Source organism: Eleginops maclovinus, chromosome 6 (assembly GCF_036324505.1).
Source record: "Eleginops maclovinus isolate JMC-PN-2008 ecotype Puerto Natales chromosome 6, JC_Emac_rtc_rv5, whole genome shotgun sequence".
Lineage (NCBI taxonomy): Eukaryota > Metazoa > Chordata > Actinopteri > Perciformes > Eleginopidae > Eleginops > Eleginops maclovinus.
Window position 1 is genome coordinate 10,036,351 of NC_086354.1, and position 24,392 is coordinate 10,060,742.

The 24,392-nt window shown below is 38.0% G+C and overlaps 1 protein-coding gene across 1 annotated transcript in view; it reads left to right on the forward strand.

Moving 5' to 3' along the window:
• The window catches only part of brinp2 (bone morphogenetic protein/retinoic acid inducible neural-specific 2), a 176,389-nt gene that overhangs the window by 86,683 nt on the left and 65,314 nt on the right, over positions 1-24,392 (forward strand). The window contains exon 3 of the mRNA XM_063885029.1: positions 2,198-2,623. Within this exon, the coding sequence (XP_063741099.1) occupies positions 2,265-2,623 (359 nt within the window). The 5' untranslated portion in view covers positions 2,198-2,264. The remainder of the gene's footprint in view (positions 1-2,197; positions 2,624-24,392) is intronic.

Genomic DNA, 24,392 nt, shown 5'->3' on the forward strand with positions numbered 1-24,392 from the left:
AGACGGCAAACATATGTTTGTGAGACACCACGTCAAGGACTGACATTACACGTTGGCTGTTGGGTTGCAACGCCCTCCAAAAGGGAAAACAGCTCTTTCGAAAAAAGTAGCTGTAGAAAAAGTATACATATATGAACAGATGTTGTTTATGTGTTTTTCATCACAGATCTATGCTTGCTTTTTGTATTTGATACAGAAATAATTAACTAACTAACTATTCCTTACCCTAAACTTCACATATATAAATTAAAAGAATCAACACTTTTTTATTGTTCTTTTGCACTACAAACAACATACCAGAAAAAATAGGTATCCACTAGGCAACGCATTTTTAATCAGCAGCAGCTCTACCTCTGGGCCAAACAGTAGAAGGAAACGGCATCAACATACCATCATACCAACCCATTCATCATGTTCTCATTCTGCTCTTGGTTATATAAATGCATTCATTTGACAGATGACTTTACTAATTGCCTTTTCAAACTGCAGTAATCTCTCGATGCAGTAAGCGAAAATTAAAAATGCAGTGCCCTGAGTATTGTATTTCAAGTCTGAGCCTGCATTTATCCACCTGAAATTAATTCTCTAATTTGTTTGGAAGATAAACAGGGAATACTTGAGATCCCAATCCACTTTAAGCATCCTATCCACTATTTTGCATATCCGTTCTGAAATGCCGATTTGTCCCTGAAGACCCCGCCCAGAAATCCTTCTTCTCATTAACAGTAAAATGAGGAGCAAGCCTCTGCTCATCGGAAGGGCTCTGTCAAAGTGTTACCTTGAAGAAAGTGTTAATACAGTGTGTGTTCCTCTGCATCAACTGAATGCATGACATAGGACGTTTGGTGTTAAAATCTGAGGGTTCACACTTGAGCTGCAGTGTGATTTGTGCTGATGTGTTTGATGTGTGCTGCTAACACTCCTGATCATATGGAGGCGGGCGATGACATCCCTGTCCAAACACACAAAGCATCAAGAACGTGAAAGCAGTCAGAGCTCTCACTGTGATGCAAATCCAACCCTCACTGGTGAATACACGAAAAATGCAATTGCTGACGGTACCATTAATTGTGCATCATTTGCAACCGCTATCTGCTCTGGTCTGATTCCCGAAAGATATGGCGCTAATAGTAAGGGATGTCACAATTCCAGAAATGAAGTAGTTAATACACGTTAAAATCCATGATTCCATCATACTTTTTCCAGATTTTTTTTACCAACAAGTGAAGTGATAACACCAATGGGAGAAAAAAACAAAGTGCATGCAACTGCTGACAGTGAACTTGGCAGACATTAATAAGAGACAGTTTGTTATGACAACGATATAGTGTTCATGTGTTTGACTTGAGATTTTACTGACCTACTTATTTATCATGTATTACAGTCTCAGCAATGTGGATTTAGGTCATGCTTATTGTCTTGAGGTTGTTTAAAAGCGTTGTGGGAATTCTAGGAGGTCATTTAAGTAGTTTAGGCAGTGAATTTAGTATTTTAAGTACATTATCACACATACCTTCACTGAAAATCTTACTTTTTATAAATATCATGTGGCTAGGTGAACACGATAGTCAGTGAACTCCAGTCTGGATTTTGTCCAGATATGAAACACTTTAAACAAAGGTTTCGTTCACACCAGCCTTCTTTAGTACGGCTGAATCGACCTTTGGAGCTTTTAACCCCTTGGTGCGGTTTCGTTTGGGTTGGTGTGAACGCAGTCCGAGACCTGTCGGTGGTTAATCATACTCCTTACCGCAGAATGTCTCTCATTATGTGTTATAATGTTTCTAAAGCACGTTGTCTGATTATATAATCATATGCACCATCCGTTACAGTCTGTTGATATGCTCTCCAGATTACCAGAGAAGCGGACTATTTGGCAGGAATGTGACCTTAAATAGCTTGTTTGATCACACCAAACGACAAAATACATTTTTGAGAGGAATGAAAGCAATGCCCTTGTTATTTGTGCATTTGTGCATCGTTGCTTAACGATACCTTTAATGTGCACATTTAGAGCAGACATGAATCACACTGCTATGATTGTTGTAAACGCGATATAGTAAATAACACTTTGAGGGTGTGCTGCCTTCATAATTCACAATGTATCGATGGAAACATCCGGAACATAGAAACTGTGAATTTAAAGATGTTTCTTACAATGAATTTAAAACCAAACATTTCTGTCTTGTTTTTTCAGGCCAGTGGGAGGTGATTGTCAGAAGAAATGCCGGTCTCAGGTGCCCTAGTACATCACCACCTGGACCATGGCAACTCCTTGGCTGATGAGAAAAGAGAGGTGCTCCCATGGCTCTGCCTGCCTTGCTAAATGGTCGGCTTCCTCCTTGATGCTCCTATGGTTGCCCTGGGTGTTGCTATGGACACCGTGGACCACCCGAGCTGAACAAGTGGGTGCCACGTTACACGGTGGGAAGGGGTCACACAGTTCCTCATCATCGTCCTCGTCCCCGTCCAGCTCCTCGGCGTTGGGCTTCAACACGAGGCAGAGTGGGGGACAGCTGGACTGGCTGCTGTCAGAGAAAGGACCTTTCCACAGATGTCCAGAATACACGGAGTTCAGAGAGAGGTTCCAGCAGGGATTTTCTACCAGATACAAGATTTACAGGTGAGCAGGGTCAGCACTCTGTGTTTGTGTGTGTGAGCGTGTGTGTGAGCGTGTGTTTTGAGTTTGCGTGTGATTAAAGTGGCCATTTGTATACTTGTATCACAGACACATATTTTTATAACTATAACATTTAAGTTAAGTATCCATTTTTGACAGAAATAAAGAACTTATGTAAGGCATAATGTGCAGCGAGGCGGTCATTATTGGAAAAAGAACACCCGACAGGGTGATAACGGAGGCCGACGAAAAGTGGAGGGATCTGAATCATCCTGAAGGGTGATGTTTTCCCCATAATGACCAACTCGCTCCACATTATCCCGCTTACAACACGGCCTAATACTAAACAAACTAAACACTTGATTCCCAATATTATTTTAATTATTTAATTGACTTATGGACACTAACAAGTCCATAAACAATACAGAGCACATACCGTGTTTCTGTTAGTGTTTACTTCCTGTCGGTCTGCTTCTGGTGACTTACTGTATCTGACGTCCAGCGCTCCGTCATTTAACCTCTCTCCTTTCTCTCTCTTGATCTTCCTTAGTAACGGTCATTATAGTGCTTAACTGCAGTCTGTACTGCTGTCATATTAACCTCTGAAATGTCCGAATTGACCAATCAGAGTCAAACATTCAGCTAAGTCTTTTAATAATGGCAGCTATCAAACATTTGTTAAAAGAATGGCTAAGGCCAGTTGTACTGTTGTATTAAATGGTTAGGTATACAGTCACATCTGTTTTTATAAATGTAGTATCATAGTGATGCTTTGAGTTGTATACTGGACTTTGATCAGGCTTTTTTCCCACATTGATGCTCTATAACTGCATCTTTGTTTTAGGATCCCTATTTGTCAAACACATCAAGAACAAAGTTAGCAAGCAAACATGACACTACAAATATTTTAATACCACTATTTGATGTGGAGCAAGCAAACATCACTGACGGAAATATATGAAAAATATAACCATGTCGTACTCAAATGAAATGAAATAAAAGGGATATCAGTAATATCAAGATGATAAACAAGCACAGGAACAAACACTAGAGGTCAATATGAGGATATTTATCTTTTCAGCTTTGCTTCTGCATAGATCTGTTGTTTTCTCTCTGCATTTTTCAATAATGCACTAGAAATCTGTCAAGCTCTGTCTGTGTAAGGGAGCGTGTAATGAAAAGATGTATGACTTTAACTCAAAATATGCATTATTGTCAAACACAGCCTGTCTATATTAACATTTACTGGATGGGTAGAAACTCATTTCAAGCAGCAGCGTTATGATTTTCGCAACACTGCAGGAAGGACAAAAACACGTCTCCTTTTCTTTTATTAAAGATGTTTTTTGGTTTACAATTCTCATTGAGAAAGAGAAGGATAAGTAAAACACTTTGGTTTGGAAGTTTTGCAATCTAATCAACTAGATATGGATAGGTTTGTTTCTATTTAAGTTTTCATTCACAAAGTCCTTGTTACTTTTACTAAATACAATTAGTTAAACATTGGATGGTTTAAAGAGTGCAGTCACAAAACAAAAGGAATGGTATATGAGAGATTAAAGCCAGAGCTTAAAATAATGTCAGTGTTAACTGTGAATTAATAATAGAGCATCATTGTTCATAATAAGCGTCAGACCCAGAATAGAGTTATGAAACTAAAATATGTTGTTTGATTTGGTTATATTTTTTATTCCCACAGACTTTTTTTCTGATTCTTTCTGTTCTCTCTTGTGAGCTCAGAAGTATCTGTTGAAATAGCAGTTTATGAGGAAGTATTCCAACTTGTAATATAAAACAATATATAGTACATATATTAAAGTCAGAGAAAAGACAACTTTTTATACATTCAGCTTCACGTATCTCAATTTGAGATCGATGTCTGACAGCTCATAACTGGAAACTCATAAATCAGACAAACATCTTTTCATTTTTCAAACTTCACACACATGTCAGCTTCTCTCCAACTGCATCATTCAAAGGCTGGAACCTAGGTTGCAATACTGCAACATATTTCACATCTTGAAATATGAATGAATCATGAATGAAGCCATGAATCAGGAAAGACTTCAGTCCCAGTGTGAAGCTCACATTTGCCTGACAGCTGAATTACAGCAGGTGAACTTAATATCATGGTTTGGCTATCTTTAATATTACCCTGACAGTGATGCAAATGGATGCACATTATAGTAGGTTTGTAAGATTAATTGTTACACTAATGATAACACATTACTAGAGATGATACTAATTATCAAAAGTCAGTGATTAACAAACATCTAATTTAATTAATACTGGAACAGTAGATTGTGTGTGTGTGTGTGTGTGTGTGTGTGTGTGTGTGTGTGTGTGTGTGTGTGTGTGTGTGTGTGTGTGTGTGTGTGTGTGTGTGTGTGTGTGGGTGTGGGTGTGGGTGTGGGTGTGTAGCACACACACACACACACACACAAGTGCAACTGATTGCCTTTTTTTTGTCCTATTTTGGTCTAAAAATAACAAAAACAGTGCATCACAGACAACAACAACATCTGGTCAGCATTGTGATGGGTGTTCTTCTGACTTTCGTCAGTCTCAGTTGGCTAAACATCCTTTTTGTCCTTTCCTGCTCACTGTGATCACATATATTATGCCAAACTGAAAATTATGTTACACATTTTCTTTGCGTTTCCAGAGTGTAGGCATTTGATCATTTGGTATTGCACATTAACCTACCAAACAATACATACTTATACTATATAAGTATATGCAATGCATAATAATGCAATGCAATGCAATAATAATAATAATAATAATAATATTCAAAATAATTGTATTTTTTTACTAAAGGTTCTATGCCTCCCTCCAGTTGTATAATCCACAAGGCTAGAACATCTGCTCTGCCGAACTGATTTAAAAAAGCTTGGTCTCCAGCTAAGTGCAGATAGGAAGCAGACATGGAAAGAACAGGATGCATTTTCAAATGTATCCTGCTGATCCTCCTTGGAGAACATGCTTTAGTCTAAAAAGAGAAAGCAAAGCTCGCCTTGTTTTTGGTGTGACATAATCTAAAGCAGGAAAGTCATAATAACCTGGATTTATTCATTCATCTTTTTGTGATCAATGACAGTACATTTGTTTGGCAAAATAACAATAACTTATATAACTGTTAAGGTTTTGAGGAAAGTGTCTTAAATGTCTAGAAGCTGTTAGCTGTGCAGTCTATACATAATGCAATGCAGTATTTCGCCAGGTCCAGAGTTCATGTCGGTCACCATTATCCAAACTGAATACCAAATGTGATATTAGCTGCATCCGCTGAGGCTGCAATTTGAGTTTCCATTTCCTATACTTGGAATATATTTTACATTTACCGATATTTCACTTTCCTGCCTCCATGAGCTCTTTAAAAAATAGATTTTTCTGAAAGTTGTCCTTTCCATTTGCACTATCAGAAATATAGACCTCACTGGAAAACTACGGATATGATCTACTTATCTGTAGCATTTATGCTTTGTTCTCTGACCGCTGCAGGATTTGACTGTGTTTCAAAAGACTTATTTCTCCTCCTTGCTACCTCTTTCTAACTTATTTTCAGGAACAAGTCAGCTGAGCATGTAAGGACATGTGACGCCCTGTTCACAGTTAAACAGGCAATTATACTCTCAGCTGGTGCCTGTCTCTGCCACTCCTCTCTTGTCACTTTTTGGCAGGAGGTTAGGAATATCTCATTTGGAAGCACTTGCGTATGGATGTAGTCAATATTTGACCAACTCCCTTTAAGTGTAGTCTCTTGACTTTCTAGTGCCTTGAGGTGTTTTTTTTCACAAATATAATCTGCTGTCTCTCATTCCTTCCCATCTCCCCCAGCTTCAACATCAAATGGAAATTAAAGCATCACTTATAGAGGAGGGGGAAGTGTAGTGTGAAGTGACAGGTTTGGAGACATAAGTGGGACAGATTGTCATATGACTCTAATTTGTGATCAATCTGAAGGTAACAGCCCCCCAAAAAAAACGTTTTCCTGTACCCTCAGTACTTTTCATAGTAATTTCATCATTTTTGGCTAAATGTATACATAACGAGCCATTACCAATTGTGTTTGCTCCAGCATTATATTCTGCTTTCTCCATAAAGGCGGCATGTGAGTCGTCTGATTCAGCACGTCTCCTTCCCTTTGCTGGTATTTCGTTTTTATCCTAATGCTCAATTAATGCAACCTCCACCTGATCGATACAGTTTATGAATTGTTGTCATGCCAGCAACTAAATTAAAGACATTCAGCATGGGATCATATGAGGGTGGTTTATTTATACCTCTGAATCTGAAGCCTGAAATTAAATCCTGGATTTATGAATTGTTGTATTTTGTATAAGATTGCATAGGATAAACTTGATTGAACCCATGCAGGCGTAACCACCTTGAAAAGTGAGAATAAGAAAAGCTGTAACCCAAAAAAGATATATATATATATACAGTACATATCAAATATACTTCAACAGTTATTTACAGCATAAATCCTGTATAAATAATGGCTTTTATATCTAGTCTCTTCACTGTAAAGAGATTATTTGTTTATAAAATCAATACATAGGAGACAATTTTAGATCCTAAGGAACCTGTTATTCTGAACTGAATTTTGCTCATGTTTTTTGCATTTAGTTCTGCAACTCTTACTAAAAAGGATTTAAATTGGGAGGGGGCGGTTAAAAATATATGGTTTCACTAGCATTATGAAATCTCCTTGAAATAAAGAGAAAAACACAATGCTGTGCCTCACATTTCAAATCAATAAAAAAGTTGTAAGATGGTAAAATGCGTTTTACTAAAATACTTAAAGCAATAAGGATTGATCAAATAATACTTTCACATAAATACCAATCAAGCATTTCGGTGAATTTGGCAATTGAAAAGTATCGCAAAAACAACAATGTGTTTACCAACTATTTCTGTTGCTATATTTTAATTGATGCAGACTTCCATTTGCTTGAGGAGCTGTTTACTCTTTGGTTTGACAGTGTACTTAGTTTCCTAGAAACGAGTACAACAGAATCACGTCAGTTGGCCTGCCGAATGAAGCTCTAAAAGTGAAGTGCCACATTTGAGATTTAATCTAGTCATGACTCAGCTATATGCAACAGAAATGACTGGAGCCTATCATCTCCGCCCCAGCTATCACTGATTCATGGCCACTCTCTTTATGTATGGGCTTGTAAATTCATTCCTAAATTTCTGGGATTGTTTTTGCTTTTGAGTTGATTGCTGCATCCCCCGCTACCCACAACAACAAAGCACTTTCACATTTCGGCTGACACGTCCAACTACATTTCTCAAGAAAACTGGCACACTTCCTCCCAATTTGTATGAAAACAATGACAGTGACAGTGAAACAAGGCCAACAGCGACCCAAAATGGGCTACAAGGACACACTGCCAAGCCGGGATGAAATGACTACTTCTTCACAAGACAACAACAAAAAACAATGTTATCTAAAGCTCTAGTTACAGAGGGTCATAATACATTTATATTTTTCCTTTTTTTTGTTTTTTATTAAGAAAAGAACACTGCTTGTGTCTTACAATTAGAAATATTAAACATTTTCTGTTCAATATTGGAAATTCTAATCGGCGTAATTCTGTAATGAGGAACATCATTTCATTTTGCAAAATCTGATCAGTGATGGTAGAAACAGGGCATGAATGCATAAACAAATGGAGAGACAGGTGGTCCTGATCAAACTCATAATGTTGCAATTATACAATAATGACATATAATTAAATTAAACATTTTATAATTAAGGAATTGTATAATTACACTTACTTTGCATTACTCTTGAAAAAAGATAACCCTGTGCTAAGAGCCAGATATGATGAGGTCGCACGGTCACTGTGGAGAAAACAATGACTCCACCACATTAAAAGCACCGCTCTTGTGTTTCTCATTTTTCTCCTGTGAGCTTCCTGGAGCTATTATCTGATTATCATTAACACAAATAAGTGCTGGCAGTCTTTTCTCTGCCTTTACTTTCCCTGGAACAAAAACAAAATTGGCTGCTCTCATTAGCTTTTAATAAGAGGTAATGGAGGTGGGAATACATGTTAGTCACATTTTGCTGGGCTGACGCTAATCCGGTAAATTCTTTAATCAAATCAGATGCTACAGCCTGGAAAACGATCAATGGATGAGTTATGAAGACTACCCTTCCATCTTACCTCTTATAGTTGTTGGGTTTGGAGGAATCCTGATCTAACTCCACATGAGAGACGGTGTTTGGTGGCAGCCCATTTGCGGCACTGACATGCAGATGATCAGTTATCATTCTTTGTATTTTTGCACTCACACTTTTAGCGAATCACCTGCCCTTATCTATAGTATTTACTGAGTAAAGAATTTTTTTTAAATGTGTTTAGCCGATTTCAACTTCCCAAAATATTTGAAAGCATATTCGCCATAGTGTTCCTTAATAATAAAGTTACATGTTCAATCACCAACAATGCTAACTCACCAAATTGAATTATATTATAATGTGTGTCAATGCATACCTTCTGCAAAATTGCCCTCTAGACCAAATGTCCATTAACTCATACTCTTAATATTAATTTGTTATCCATTCAAACACGACATCACCTCAAACGCCTACATAGAAGAGTGAATGGTCTCATCTGGGTGGATTTGGATGTGGCAGAACACAGCGCAGCAGGAATAATCACACTCTTTTCAGTTTTCATATGTCTAAAATGACCGAGAAGAGAAAACGGAGACAGGGGCTCTGCCTAATTGTCACTTCTACTTCTTTTGGACTTGAAAAAGATTGGCAGCTGATGAGACACAGGATGGGGGTGGAGCGTGGTTGGGGGCTGTCGGGGCTTAGACTGCAGGCTTCTTCTGTGGTCCAAAACATCTGAGACACAGAATGCTTAGCGTGAACAAATCAGTGGGGCAGAAACAGGCCTGTGGTTCTGTGATGGGAACAGTCAGGAAGCAACATTCTACGTGGCAGGAAACACTTTGCCTGTTGTGAACACTGTGTGTGTGTGTGTGTGTGTGTGTGTGTGTGTGTGTGTGTGTGTGTGTGTGTGTGTGTGTGTGTGTGTGTGTGTGTGTGTGTGTGTGTGTGTGTGTGTGTGTGTGTGTGTGTGTGTGTGTGTGTGTGTGTGTGTGTGTGTGTGTGTGTGTGTGTCCTTGTGTCCTTGTGTCCTTGTGTCCTTGTGTCCTTGTTTACTGGTTACGGTGGCCGACAAACAGACACACACACGTGCACACAGGGCCTTTACTGTTCGACATGTTAACCTCTCTATTTCATAAAAACATGCACCAACTGCTGCACACATTCCCAGTTGGCTAAACCACCAACTGGGTTCAATCACACAAAGAGAGGCGGAGAGGAAGATATTAAGAGTGCGCAGAGAGAAATCACAATGAGAGGCGGACATAGGCTTACATGTAATGTAACCAGACAAAAGGGCAAACAGTATCTCCAATGTACAATATACAAAGTATGTGTGTTCATTGCACAATAACAATGATTGTACCACATGTAATGTCACTCAGGGCGTAGCAAATAAACAGCAATTCACTCTTACAACATTTGTGGCTGCTGGGTAAACCACCGCTAAAGGAGCAATAGGTCTAAAATGGTCACGGTCAATGCTCATCATTCCCCCTCTTCTCCTCTTCTCTTTGATCTTGAAGTATAAGTCATTAAGTTAAAGTCTCCACTTCTCAGATACACAGATAATTACTACTATCCAGTCGGTTTAAGGCCAATGAAAGATACTTGCAAAAACACAGTTGGATTTTTCTGTGCATCTTTAGATTGTACATTAAAACATAGACATCTGTAAATCCCCTGGACAACATAGTACCGTTAGCTCGTTAAAGTTGTAAAAGTTGCAAAGAATTTGAACAAAATCAGGGCTCTTGAATGAATTAACATATAAAAAGGGAGGAAGCCATAATGAGTGATGTATTACCTTTTTTAAATGAATCCAGCAGGGATTGCGTGATAAAATAAAATAAAAATGTCTGTAAAGCATCAGGTGAATACAAAACAGACCTTGTCCTTAGAACGTGAATACAAATTGATGTAAAGCTTGCTGAGAGAGAGATTTCCCATTAACCTTTAATATAAGCGTTTGCCATCAAATCTATTCAACATAACGATTATTTTATTGGCTGACAACATTTGAAACAGACGACCTGTCCGGTTTTGCAGATAATACACCTATACTGGTTTTAGGGCGGACATAAAACAACAACAGTAGTGGATATTTAATGTGTACATTGTGTACAATTACTAAAGTACTGTACACTTCTAAGGTACCTGTACTTTTCTTTAGTACATCCATTATATTTTACTTTACACTACTCAAATATATATCTCAGAGGAAAATATTGTACTTAGTTTTGGAATCATAATGGATAAAATGCACAATCCACAGCTGCTGAATTATGAACAATAATAAGCAGTTCTTTCCATGAATTGTGGCACACAACTCATAATGACAACTTCATAGCGTCTTAGTGAAGGAGTTCAACAGTAGTCTGAAAAGGACATTAGCATACTGAATCATTCCCACAAACTTTAAAATGTACACTATTTCTTCCTGAAACACATTTTTTTGTTTTACTTTTAGTGGCTCCTTTTTGTTGGTTGTGAGCCAAAACAGCAAATTGGAACAATCATGTACTCACATTAAATTGCATACTGACTAACCTGATGGTGCACAAATAATGTATGAATGAAGATTGAAAGTGAGTGAGGGAAAGTGTTGAAGGAAACTACATTTCCTACTTCTAATGTATAGATTCTCAGTTCAACTGTGAAATATGTTTGTTCTTTTACCAAGTCCCTTTGAGGACAATCAGGGCGCACACACACACACACACACACACACACACACACACACACACACACACACACACACACACACACACACACACACACACACACCCTCAGCCTCCTGCTGTGTTTGTGTGCCTTAGAGATAGAGAAAAAGGGAAAGGTTTACAGAAAGGAATTTGGAGCTACACAGACAATAAAACATCAAAAAGAGCTTTCCGTCAAAGAAGATTACGTTAGATACAACACTGATGGGATGGAAATCCAGGCAATATTTTTCTCTTTTTTCATCATCAAAAGATTAGGTTTTCTGAATAAAACACTACCACATCACCCATCTACACTCACACACACCAACTCAGAAAACCACAGAAGTACACACTATCTTTTTTTTCTTTCTCTTTGGCCTCTCCTCCCACATCTTTCTATAACAGACTAGAGTTGGAAAACTGATGAGTTCAAAGTGTCAGTCAATTTGATCAGTAGAGTTTGGAGGAATTTGATGTGGGAGTATTTCATAGTTCTGACGATTCAGGCTTTCTATTGATGTGAACAGGATTTGAGTTTACTTCAATGTACCGCATGAACATATCAAGACATTTGAGGACAAACAAGCTCTGAATTCTTTTGGTATTTTAAAGTTTTTTACCTATTGGATTAGGACAATTTCAGGAGATGTATGGTCACAATATGTTTATGTTCTTATTGTGGATTTCCCATAATAATGTGTATAGTCAAATATGTTTTGATGTGCCTGATTTCAAACAGCTGAGGGAAATTACCTTTTATTTTATTTGTGATGCTCTTGTAATGTGGAATCCAGAACTTCTGGAATGAACTCTTATCTGCTATTTTGAGTTGAATAACATATAAACCATAGATGTGTACTCTTAGGTCCAAACAGCCTTAGGCCTCTTGAATATGTGTGATTTTAAAACTCATCACATAGCAAGGTGGTGAAATGTTGGCAGCATAGAAGCATCAGGCAGCATCAGGCAGCTGCAGCCAACTGACTTAATAAACAGCCTGCTGATTAGTGATTGGCACCATGCAGTGGGTGGGAGAGTTTGGGAAAGTAGTTTGAACCAGAGGGGAGATCCCTCATGAATGTTAAATTGAAGGAAGCAAGAAAACATATAGATAGGTGGAAGCCAAGAGGCAGAGCTGCGCTGAAGTAATGAAGCGCCATGATTTAACTTGAGCTAAGATCCATTCATCTGATTTATAAATTTCAAACTCTTGCCACTGGACAGAAAGGCTATATTCCCTCAGTTATTTATAAGACTTACATGTCGTCTGGTGTGTTAATCTCCAACACGGAGTAAGGCTGTAATAAATGGCTTTGGTATCACTGTCCACATTAGCTTGATAAACATCTTGATGATGATCAATCATTACATTTCTCTCGCAGTACGTCATGGTTTCCCTTTGCAGAGTGAAGAAGCTTATCAAATGTATTTGATTAAAGCGCACACACTACGCTCGTGGATGGTATTTCCAAAATCTGAAAAATTCAAACCTAGGGTACTGAAAATAAAGGGTTCTACCATTAGCTGCCCACAGCTAGCTGTTTCTTTCATTGGGATAATATAATAAATGCAGGCAGAAACTCTAGAGACTATATCATTTTGTGACACCAAATAGGCATAATGTTTGAATACCCAACGGCCCCTGTCCCAATTCATAACCCCTTATTCCAATGCTCAAACAATGTACTCAAACCTCAATTTGATCTGAACTACACACACGGTATGTTCTGACTGTGTCCTGAATTGTTGTGATGCTATCACAGTGACAGATTATTTTGAAACCTCCTTCGTGATGGTTCCCTCTACAGTATGTGTCTACAGGAGCACATATTTCCATGAAGACACAGACAGAATCATAAGGGGAAAACAATAGCAGCTTTGTTGTTAGTCAAAACCAAAACACTTCATGAACGAGGGTTATCTTTTATTGTCTATCATTGTCTCAACAAATGAGTTTCTCGCCACTCATCACTGAACAGAACCCACACAGAAAAGGGCTTTGGAGCTGTCCATTTGAGAAAGCCAATAGTCTAGTCTTGTTCCATGAAGTCAAAACTGACCATATGTCTTTTGTGGAGAGTATTAGGAGGCGGAGGATCAGTACATGTTGAGTCTGTACACATCATTAACCATTTTAGTCATATTTTAGGATGTTCATTCACCAGTTTCAATTCACCTGTCTCTCGACCATTCTCTTCTTTTTGGGTCTCAAATACAGCAACATTTTCCTCTTTTTCTTCACTCACAAATGTTAAATATGCTAAATTACTTTTGAAAGAATAATGAGTCCGCCTTTACCTACAACAAATACACCGTGGCACTTTTTGATTGCAGAATTAGGATTTATCTCTCTTCTCGCTCAAGAGTTCGTTGCAGTCTTAGCCAGTTTAGTAACGTGGCACTGCGATGAACATAACCACTGGCAACCATAATCCTGACAAACCCTGGCTATACTGGTTCACTGGCATCTTCTTTTATATCGTTATACAAACAGGTTGATCTGTGCTGTATCTTGGGGCAGAATAACTTATGAACTGACAAAGTCTGCAAAATATATCAAGAAAATAGTCAAGACAAGATTCCACTTGCATCAGGTGTCACATCCTGTCTTTGTGTTGTAATGTTTAGTAATTGTGCCAAAGAAAAAAGCAATTATGTTAATGCTTTCTGTACAATTCATCGGGAACACAACCCATCAGTGGGTGAAAGGCTAATCTATTCTACAATATTTGTCCTTATTCTCAAGTTACCCTTGAACCGTAAGGGTCTTCTTTCAATGTCCAGAAAAAACCCCATTTCTCCCCATTCCCTTTCATGTACCTCCTTATTACGGACGTCATGATTTTGCTAAATGATGTTTGCTTTGTTCACGCTTATCCGTTGCTCCGATGATCCACAGACAAATCTCTGGGTGGAATAAACACTCTGGTTTGGATAGAAGAAGACGAACCGGTTTACTTAACAAACAACTGTAAAGAAGCAGACAAAAGAGTTTCCAAACAGCAAAATATGTAGGACAATGAAAGGCTGAATGTGCATTGTAATATTACCTTGGTTGGAAAGAGAGCGAAAAGAAGGATCGGGATGCAAGACAGACATTTGAAAAAAAAGATAAAAGACAGCAAGATATGGAAAAGTGTGTGTGTGTGTGTGTGTGTGTGTGTGTGTGTGTGTGTGTGTGTGTGTGTGTGTGTGTGTGTGTGTGTGTGTGTGTGTGTGTGTGTGTGTGTGTGTGTGTGTGTGTGTGTGTGTGTGTGTGTGTGTGTGTGTGTGTGTGTGTGTGTGTGTGTGTGTGTGTGTGTGTGTGTGTGTGTGTGTCTCTTCAGTGTGAAAGCAGAAGACAAATTGACCATATGGATAACAGCAGACGGTGGCCAGGTTCTGCTAAGAACCAGTTAGTTCTACCACATTGTGTTGTTTGGCAGGAAGCCTAATGTTTAGCACACTGGGAACTGGCAAACTAATGGAAGCAAGCAAACTGCCACAGCTCCGACTTTTTAAGGCTTCTAGGACGCCGCAAGGTGCATTTTCTGGCACAGATAAGTCATCTAGAACTGCAGAGCAATGGCTGCATGCAAATACAATATGATAATGTAATTAGATAAAAATGCTATGTAGAGATGCCAAAGCAAATATAGATGCTTTTGAAATGTGGTCAGTGTTGATTTGTGGTGATACAATGGGCTTTATTTGAGTTCAACACATTTAAATGTAACCCAAAAAAGAGAAACATTAAATCCAGGTGTTAAAATACATACAAAATATGTAAACTTTAACCCTAAGAATGTTAACAATATCTATTAAGATTTTTTATTTTTTAAATAACATAGTATTGAGTAATTGAGCTTTAATCAGCTTTATAACTTTGATATCATATCATTTGTTTATTTTTCTGTAAGTATAACCAAAACCAGACTGATCTTGCTCTAAACTTGGTTGGTTGTTGTACACAATGTATTACAGTAAGTGTCATATTGGAAGTAATATGAGAGCGGTTGCCTTCTAATAGAACAGCATTGTGTTCATCAGCCCCTCCATCTCCTGCTTTTAATAGCTATCATATACAGAGTCCTTTGGAGGTTCAGGAGCAGCTGAGAATCTTCACCCCATACTATTGCACTGGAATTGGATTGTAATTGGTCCTCATTCCCACATGCGTGCACAAGAGTGTGTGCACGCATGTGAATGTGCTAGTGAATTGGTATCACTCCAGGACATAGTAAACAGCTCAAAGCAATAGTAAGTGCCACTGGATCTGTGTATTAACAGATACTGATTCAATTATTTCATCCCAGCTGGAACTAAAAATACACACATAAACTAATTTCTTTTGATTCCTCAGATTTACTGCGGGGAAAAACCTCCCGGCCAATTACAGTAGGAAATGTGAAAACTCACATTTGTACGCCTACTGGTGCACCCTCTCTTTTCATTTAGCAGAAGTCAATTTCAATTATATTTCTGGGGTTTAGTCTCAATTCACTAAGTGGACGGTGGGTCAGATTTAGGGGGCCGGACGATTCATGGTGTCTCTAGCAATGCCAGATCTCACTGTGTAATTGTCCCTATTACAAAATAAGAGAACCAGACATCTCTGTGTGGCTTTTTTAGGCAATGTAAGCCAAAAAAACTAATATGGCTTTCTTTTGTTGATATTTTTCAAAATGTTTAAAAATATACAATTCAGTTTTGATAGCTTTGCATTATTCTGGGTGGAGTCATTTAGCGCTTATTGGGAATTTTTTTTTTAACCCACCCCCTGTCAACAAGGATATTGGCTTCTTAAAAGAGCAACTACAATTCCATCTAACAATACATAGTGAGGCGGAGGACCCACTGCCAAGATAGTCTTTGTTCAGGCATTATTTTTCTCATTTGGTGGGGGGGCTAGATGTTTTTTTTTTTTCTTTTACTACGACCCTTCTAACGGATTTTACAACCATTTATAAACATAGATTACAAAACAGTATAGAGGAATTCTTACAAAATCTGTCATAGGCCTTTTCCACTTTCCACTACTTTGCTCTAAATATAGGATTTTAAAATAAGAAAATACAGATAGACAGATTTAGTGACACCCCTACTTAAGAAACATAGACAGGGAGGAAGAAGCTGAGAGCTGCTTCCCAAATTTACCCCATTGAGTATGTAACCAGTCCATTGTTTAAGCTATTGCTAAACCAAAGATATATGGCATATTGAAACTAGGGCTAATTAACCATGTGTTTTCTCTACATTGTTTCAAAATAGATTTCCATGTGCACATGGATCTGCCTTCAATGTACCGTTTATAACCAAGAAGTAGTGCATTCATTCAATCTCCATAAAAAGTTTGAAAACTTTCTTGCCTTGTGATTTGGGACACCTATGCACATCAATAAGTAATCTACCCTTGCAGTAGGGGATATGAATAATGCAACCATACATATAGCTGTGCCTATTTCAGAAATATGTCACTGAAAAGGCGCAGAATTACCACACAGTGACAGACAGAGCGGATCTTAACAAATTAATACTGGCAGGTAGCTTTTTATATCAAAAACACCCAAGATATTTAATCTCAGTTTCTTTCAGAACAATTATTCAGCCTGAGAAACAATCTAGTTTTTGCCTTCTCATTAAAAATAAATTCATTTTGATGCAGACAGGGGCTCATATCTCTTTTGGGGGCTGGAAGAGCCGATACAAATATCAATACCTCCTACTTTGTTAATTTTTGAATGGACATAGGACACATCAGCCTCCCGTCACACACACAACCACACACATACAGGGAGATTAGCTGCAGCACGCCTCCCAAAATAGCTAAGATAAATTTAACAGGGAAAGTGAAGCGTTCAGCTCCTTGATTTCTCGAGCATGATACTAATACAGGCAGGCAGATCGGTTGCAGATTCAGAGCACGTCACGCATCCTCTGGGTTAACTTGTTTTTTTAGTCCCCCCTCTGCAAAACGTGTTCAGAAAGCCTCTCCTGAAGAAACATTGAAATAAGCTTGGCACAATTTATTCAATGCAATGCCAAGCTTACTGTATTGTTTCAATTCAAATCCACAAATGAAGCCAGTGTACAACACTACATTGCTGCACTCTTTCTATGAAATTCTTTAGAAAAACACAATCAAGAAAAACCTGGTTTAAGTGTATCAAGGTTATTTCTTTGAACAAAACCATCATTCCTGCAAACAATCTACATTTTTCTAAAAAGAGAAAAACAATAGACATTGTTTTGGGCAGGCAGGCAGGATGGATGGATGGAAACAAACAATATAAACCTTAAAACATCCATTTGCCTTGCTTTAGTTCTGTGTTCATATGCTTAACCTAAAAAATATTCCATAAGAATGTAGATATTTGACCAGGATCAATTTAAAGTGTTATAAAGTGAATGAAAATATGTTTCCTAGATATAACTTGCAAATTGAAAAACAGAGACAATCATTTTCGAGACAGATTTGAGTTAATTGTTTGTGTTAAGATTAGACCCAGTATCACAAGCTGCAATTTAACATTTAGCCACTTGAGGCTGCAGTACGTAGACAATCTTCTTAGACCCCATGTGTTTTCACCTATTAAAAAAATGGTACAGTTATATACATCACATTAACAGCCAGGAACAAAAAAATGCTGCTCCAATTTGCTGCAATAATGTCAAATCTCAGCAGTGTCATCAACATATATCGTATCAAGTGTGCCTTATTGGGCCAACAACATTCAGCTGAAGCATGACAAATTTTAAAAATAGCTGACAGAGACGCTCAACCTAGATATGCCAGCCTTGTAAGCTGGCAGGTGATACCTTCTACAGATTCAGGACACACCGTGCAAATTTAACATTACCACACATTAAAATTGGTTTAACATCCCCTCCGTGAAATAAACTCAAAACCTGCATACTTGAAACTTACTAGCAAAACTTTACTGCTTACCTTAAAATACTATTGAATCAGTCAAAAAGTCAAATAATCTGTAGCTTTCCATTTACCAGCTTCCATTAGGAGTCATAATGGGATCAGCGTTTGGGGTCCCTTGCAGTCAGCTTCCAGTTTAATTCCTTTCAGGAGATGTATAATGATTCTGGTGGGAGCTGCTCAGACATCATTAAAAAATCATGCAGTGGCTTTCACCCTCCATGCTGGGTTGAGGGTCTATTTCTAGTGGGCACCAAAAAGACAGGATTGAGTTTTAATGAACTCCCTGGACAAGCGGTTTGACTTCGGCTCTCTGGCTGAAAAGTGAAACATTGCAGAACTCTTTAACTTATTTGATTTAGAGTATTTTGGGAGTAATGGTATAAGTGTTTGACATCTTAAAGTCTGACATATTTTTATAAAGCCATGGAGCTCCTAAAAAGGCATCCTCTTAAAAGGCTTTTTCCATGATTGCTTTGGTCTTGTTTTTGATGTGATGAGATGTCAAGTATATACAAATAGGTCTTATACTGTAGCTGTTTGTCAAAGGGAAGAATGATGAAGGCATCAACAAACAGGATTGTGATGGCAGTAACAATATATGAATTTGACCAAGCTCAGCCTAACCTCTTTCAAGTCCCAGAAGGGGGTCCCTGCAAACTTCCTCAGACTCAACCCAGCTATTGCTATTGCTTTGGCTATCTCATGCCATAATGACTTTCCATTTTGTTTGCAACTTTTAGAGCCCTATTACTACTATACAAATGGTGTGTTAATTATACTTGCATACTGTATGTTTTAGTATGCATTTAATTTATTTTCCAAGCTGCCATTGGTTTGTTGTTATTTTCACACGGTGCTCAAATTAATTAAAAGAAAACTGGAACTTTCTTAAGTTCCACAATCTATCATATCAACAGCGATCCGCACTGATTTTTCACTAAAATTAGATGAAAAGGTGTCAACAGACGTGTTGTCACATACTAATTGCATTAGTTTCCTCTCTGCTGCAGTAACCAGGTTCCTATGAGCTTAACAAAAACACTTCCCATGGAGGATTGGTTGTAAGCATTATAGCACTGTTTCATTGAAGGAAGTTAAAGGTTGTGTACTCCACACACCTCCAAGAAACAGACAGAAACAGTGTGTGGGCAATTTCGTATTAACAGGTTAGACTGTACCGCTGGTATTCAGGTGAAACTGCTCATTATAAAGTTTCAGCTATGTTCACTTTTAACACCCTATCCATTATGACTTAAGGCTTAGAACAAATAGGATTCTCACAAACTGTGGGGTAGAGTGTAAAAGAAATATAGTGAACAAAAGTTGCAATTTTCTTTCTTCTCTTATCCTCCTCTCTGTCTACTACCAGTTTTATGGAACTGTCAACCCTTATTTTTCTATCCACAATGAAATGTTGATATGTTAAATGGAAAAGTTCAGATAGGAAGACAATTGCTAGGAGAAGTATCTTGACTAGGATTACTTCTTTGTTCAAATGGATGGATGATTAAGCAGCAGGATGACTGGCCTAGAGAAACAGTGCCCACATCTAGGTAGGCAGTGTTGCACCACAGGCTTTTTTGCTGCTGAATCGCCACCTACACATACAGTACAAGTGTGGAGGCAAAAGCACACTCAAGTGATTTAAATTACCTAAAAGGCACCTGTCATTTGTTTGGCATTGTGGAAAAATCAGTGGAACATTTGAATGATTTAAAGAAAGAGAAAATAGAAAGATGTTGATTAAAAAAAAAATGAGGATATGGGTTAGAAAAAGACTATTAGAACATTTTATATACAGTAAAGTACTCTCAACATGTTTTGCATTTGCTATTTCTAAGAATAATGATAATGGTAGTACAAGTGATAATAATAATAATAATAATAATAATAATAATAATAATAACAACAACAACAATTATAAATATTAATATAAATAATATTATTTCTTAAAAAGTGTTTTATAAGATGCACGTGTCTCTGTAGTCCTCAGATCAACAATGTATAACCAAGAACATGCCACAACAAATATGTGATAGTGAGTTTACAGGCAACAAGTACATTACAGTTTATACTGTAGCTTTAAAGATTTGAAACATTAGAAAACATCAAAGAATCAAACAAAAATGTTCTGCTGCAATGTAAACAAAAGTTGCATGTGCAAATAAATAAAGCAAGATTGAACTGTAATGACATAAGGTAACATAAAGCTCTCTGCTTCCATAGATACAGTTACAGCTTTTATTCTTCTCCGCTGATGGCAGAGAAAACCCTTTTTTGGAGGATTCCCTCTCCTCCCAGCTGCTCTGATGTGTGTTTGATATATTTATTCACCCTGTGAGCCGTCCATTGCTCTCTCTGAGTCTGACAGCTAATAACATCCAGGTGTTATTTTCCAACACGCTGCCAGAAGAGACATCCTATAGAAATTTCTGCATAGGCAGAGTTTTCTTTGTCTTTTTTGAAAAATACAAAAAATCCCTCTGCTTCAGCGAAACCAAGCTGCAGGTGCAATCAGCGCAGTGCTAAAACCTTTTAATTAACTCCATCTATCATCATTAGCCAGATAATCAGCAGTCCAACAGTCTCACCGTTAACTCTTTGTGAGCAAAGCGAGGAGAAAAGTAAATGATGCACTGCTCTTCTTTGCGTTTCGGCCCCTCGCCGACAGCTTCCCTTCCACGTGCTACGTCAGTGTGGAGCAGCTCAGAAAACACATCAGTCTAAATCAGCTCCACTTAATCAGTGTGCAACCACTGGCCTCCATCCTGTGACTCGCTTGGACTAAATACTAAGCAAAAACTAAAGCCTGCTGATGCATGTGATAGCATGCAGACTAATTGTTAAAGTTTGCCGCATTCAAATGAGATTGACCTTTTGGTGGGGATATTTGTCATGTAACTGCTGCTTGAATTCAAACAGCTATATTTGTTCCAGGCATTGAACATTAAATGACTTTCCCCATTTACTTTAATTTAAAGTTATAAAAGCCGTTAAATGTCATTCAGAACACATCGACTTTGACTTTTTTGGGGTTGTTTATCATTCTTCTTTCTGGCTTTGTACAGACCAGAAATATGACACACATAGTATTGAAGGAGGGAATTTGCAACACTGACAAGTTGGAGGGATAAGTTAAGCTGAGAAATTGAGTCACAATAATGAAATGTCTAACTTTTATAATCATTTTAGACTCCGCTTAATGTTATCCACCCAGCAAGTAAGCCACACCAGTGCTTATCAATCTTATACATGTACAACAAAAGAAGCCTGCTACACAAATTAGTAGGTTGTATCATTGAACACAGTTGATCAAATAAAGAGTGAATACGAGGTCACCTGCATTGACCTTACTAATTATGACACAAACACAGAGGTCAGGTTACGTGGAATGAATAACATGGGACTTTTTAAACCCACAAATGAGTGGTATTATTTTGTTTACATTAAAAATGTTTGCTTTAGTTTCACTCCACTTTTACAAGGCAATAGGTGTAGTTTGGCCCATCTGACATCATATAATTGTAGCTTACTTTATAATGACACCTATTGAAAAGGTTGCTAACAATCAAAACGGGTATAGATGTAGAGGATGGGAATTATGTACAGTGGGGCAAAAAAGTATTTAGTCAGCCACCAATTGTGCAAGTTCTCCCATTTAAAAAGATGAGAGAGGCCTGTAATTTTTATCATAGGTATACCTCAACTATGAGAGACAGAATGAGAAAAAAAATCCAGGAAATCACATTGTAGGATTTTTAATGAATTAATTGGTAAATTCCTCGGTAAAATAAGTATTTGGTCACCTACAAACAAGCAAGATTTCTGGCTCTCACAGACCTGTAACTTCTTCTTTAAGAGGCTCCTCTGTCCTCCACTCGTTACCTGTATTAATGGCACCTTTTTGAACTCGCTATCAGTATAAAAGACACCTGTCCACAACCTCAAACAGTCATACTCCAAACTCCACTATGGCCAAGACCAAAGAGCTGTCAAAGGAGACCAGAGATAAAATTGTAGACCTGCTCCAGGCTGGGAAAACTGAATCTGCAATAGGTAAGCAGCTTGGTGTGAAGAAATCAACTGTGGGAGCAATTATTAGAAAATGGAAGACATACAAGACCACTGCTAATCTCCCTCCATCTGGGGCTCCACGCAAGATCTCACCCCGTGGGGTCAAAATGATCACAAGAACGGTGAGCAAAAATCCCAGAATCACACGGGGGGACATAGTGAATGACCTGCAGAGAGCTGGGACCAAAGTAACAGAGGCTACCATCAGTAATACACTACGCCGCCAGGGACTTAAATCCTGCAGTTCCAGACGTGTCCCCCTGCTTAAGCCAGTACATGTCCAGGCCCGTCTGAAGTTTGCTAGAGGGCATTTGGATGATCCAGAAGAGGATTGGGAGAATGTCATATGGTCAGATGAAACCAAAATAGAACTTTTTGGTAAAAACTCAACTCGTCGTGTTTGGAGGAGAAAGAATGCAGAGTTGCATCCAAAGAACACCATACCTACTGTGAAGCATGGGGGTGGAAACATCATGCTTTGGGGCTGTTTTTCTGCAAAGGGACCAGGACGACTGATCCGTGTAAAGGAAAGAATGAATGGGGCCATGTATCGTGAGATTTTGAGTGAAAACCTCCTTCCATCAGCAAGGGCACTGAAGATGAAGCGTGGCTGGGTCTTTCAGCATGACAATGATCCCAAACACACCGCCAGGGCAACGAAGGAGTGGCTTCGTAAGAAGCATTTCAAGGTCCTGGAGTGGCCTAGCCAGTCTCCAGATCTCAACCCCATAGAAAATCTTTGGAGGGAGTTGAAAGTCCGTGTTGCCCAGCGACAGCCCCAAAACATCACTGCTTTAGAGGAGATCTGCATGGAGGAATGGGCCAAAATACCAGCAACAGTGTGTGAAAACCTTGTGAAGACTTACAGAAAACGTTGGACCTCTGTCATTGCCAACAAAGGGTATATAACAAAGTATTGAGATGAACTTTTGTTATTGACCAAATACTTATTTTCCACAATCATTTGAAAATAAATTCTTTAAAAATCCTACAATGTGATTTTATGGATTTTTTTTCTCATTCTGTCTCTCATAGTTGAGGTATACCTATGATAAAAATTACAGGCCTCTCTCATCTTTTTAAATGGGAGAACTTGCACAATTGGTGGCTGACTAAATACTTTTTTGCCCCACTGTATGTTGTGCTTCCCATTTTTCTAAATTAGCACACAAATTAAATGATATTGTGCAGTTTCATAACCAGTGTTAATTTCCATTTGCATGGTTCTTGTCAACCTTGGGTTAATGACACTGCTCCTACAAATGGTAAAAGCAGTGCCTTTGAAATCAGTAGCTTTCCAACATTGAGTATTAAAGGAATACCATTCTGATTTTACTAAACCCATTGACTTTCTGGTAATACTATTAAATGGTTATATAATGTTTTTAATGTTGTACAATATTTTGTCATGTACTTTTACTAAATAAACAGTGACAGAAATATAATATTTGAATGTGTTTATCTGAAATTGTATCGTTTTTGAGTAGAAAATTGAATCTTTTATTTTATGATTTCCATATGTTTACATTATAGTGATGCAAAATATTCCCAAATATCTTCCTGGTCGGTGCTTGTGAAAACAATGGTTTGCAGGTAAGGACAAAAAATCTGGTCTCGACAAAAAAAAAGAACCCAATAAACTTTAGCAAGGTGTTATTTCTTCTAGTGCAGTGGAATTGGCTATAATACATTTTATATAGTAATACTTTTACTGCTACTGTCACCAAACTTTTGTAATGTGAAGGCAGGCTGTTTGAAAAACAAGCAGGTAGCAATCATCCTGAATTAGGGTCGGTGTGAAGGATAAAGCATCAAGAGCAAAAATTATAGAGCATTGCTTTGCTCATGCACTGAAAACTGCAAGATGTTTAAAGCTATCTGTTTGGATAGCGTACTTGGATTGGCTGTAATAAAAGGGTATATTGTAGGAAAAGTAAAAGAAAA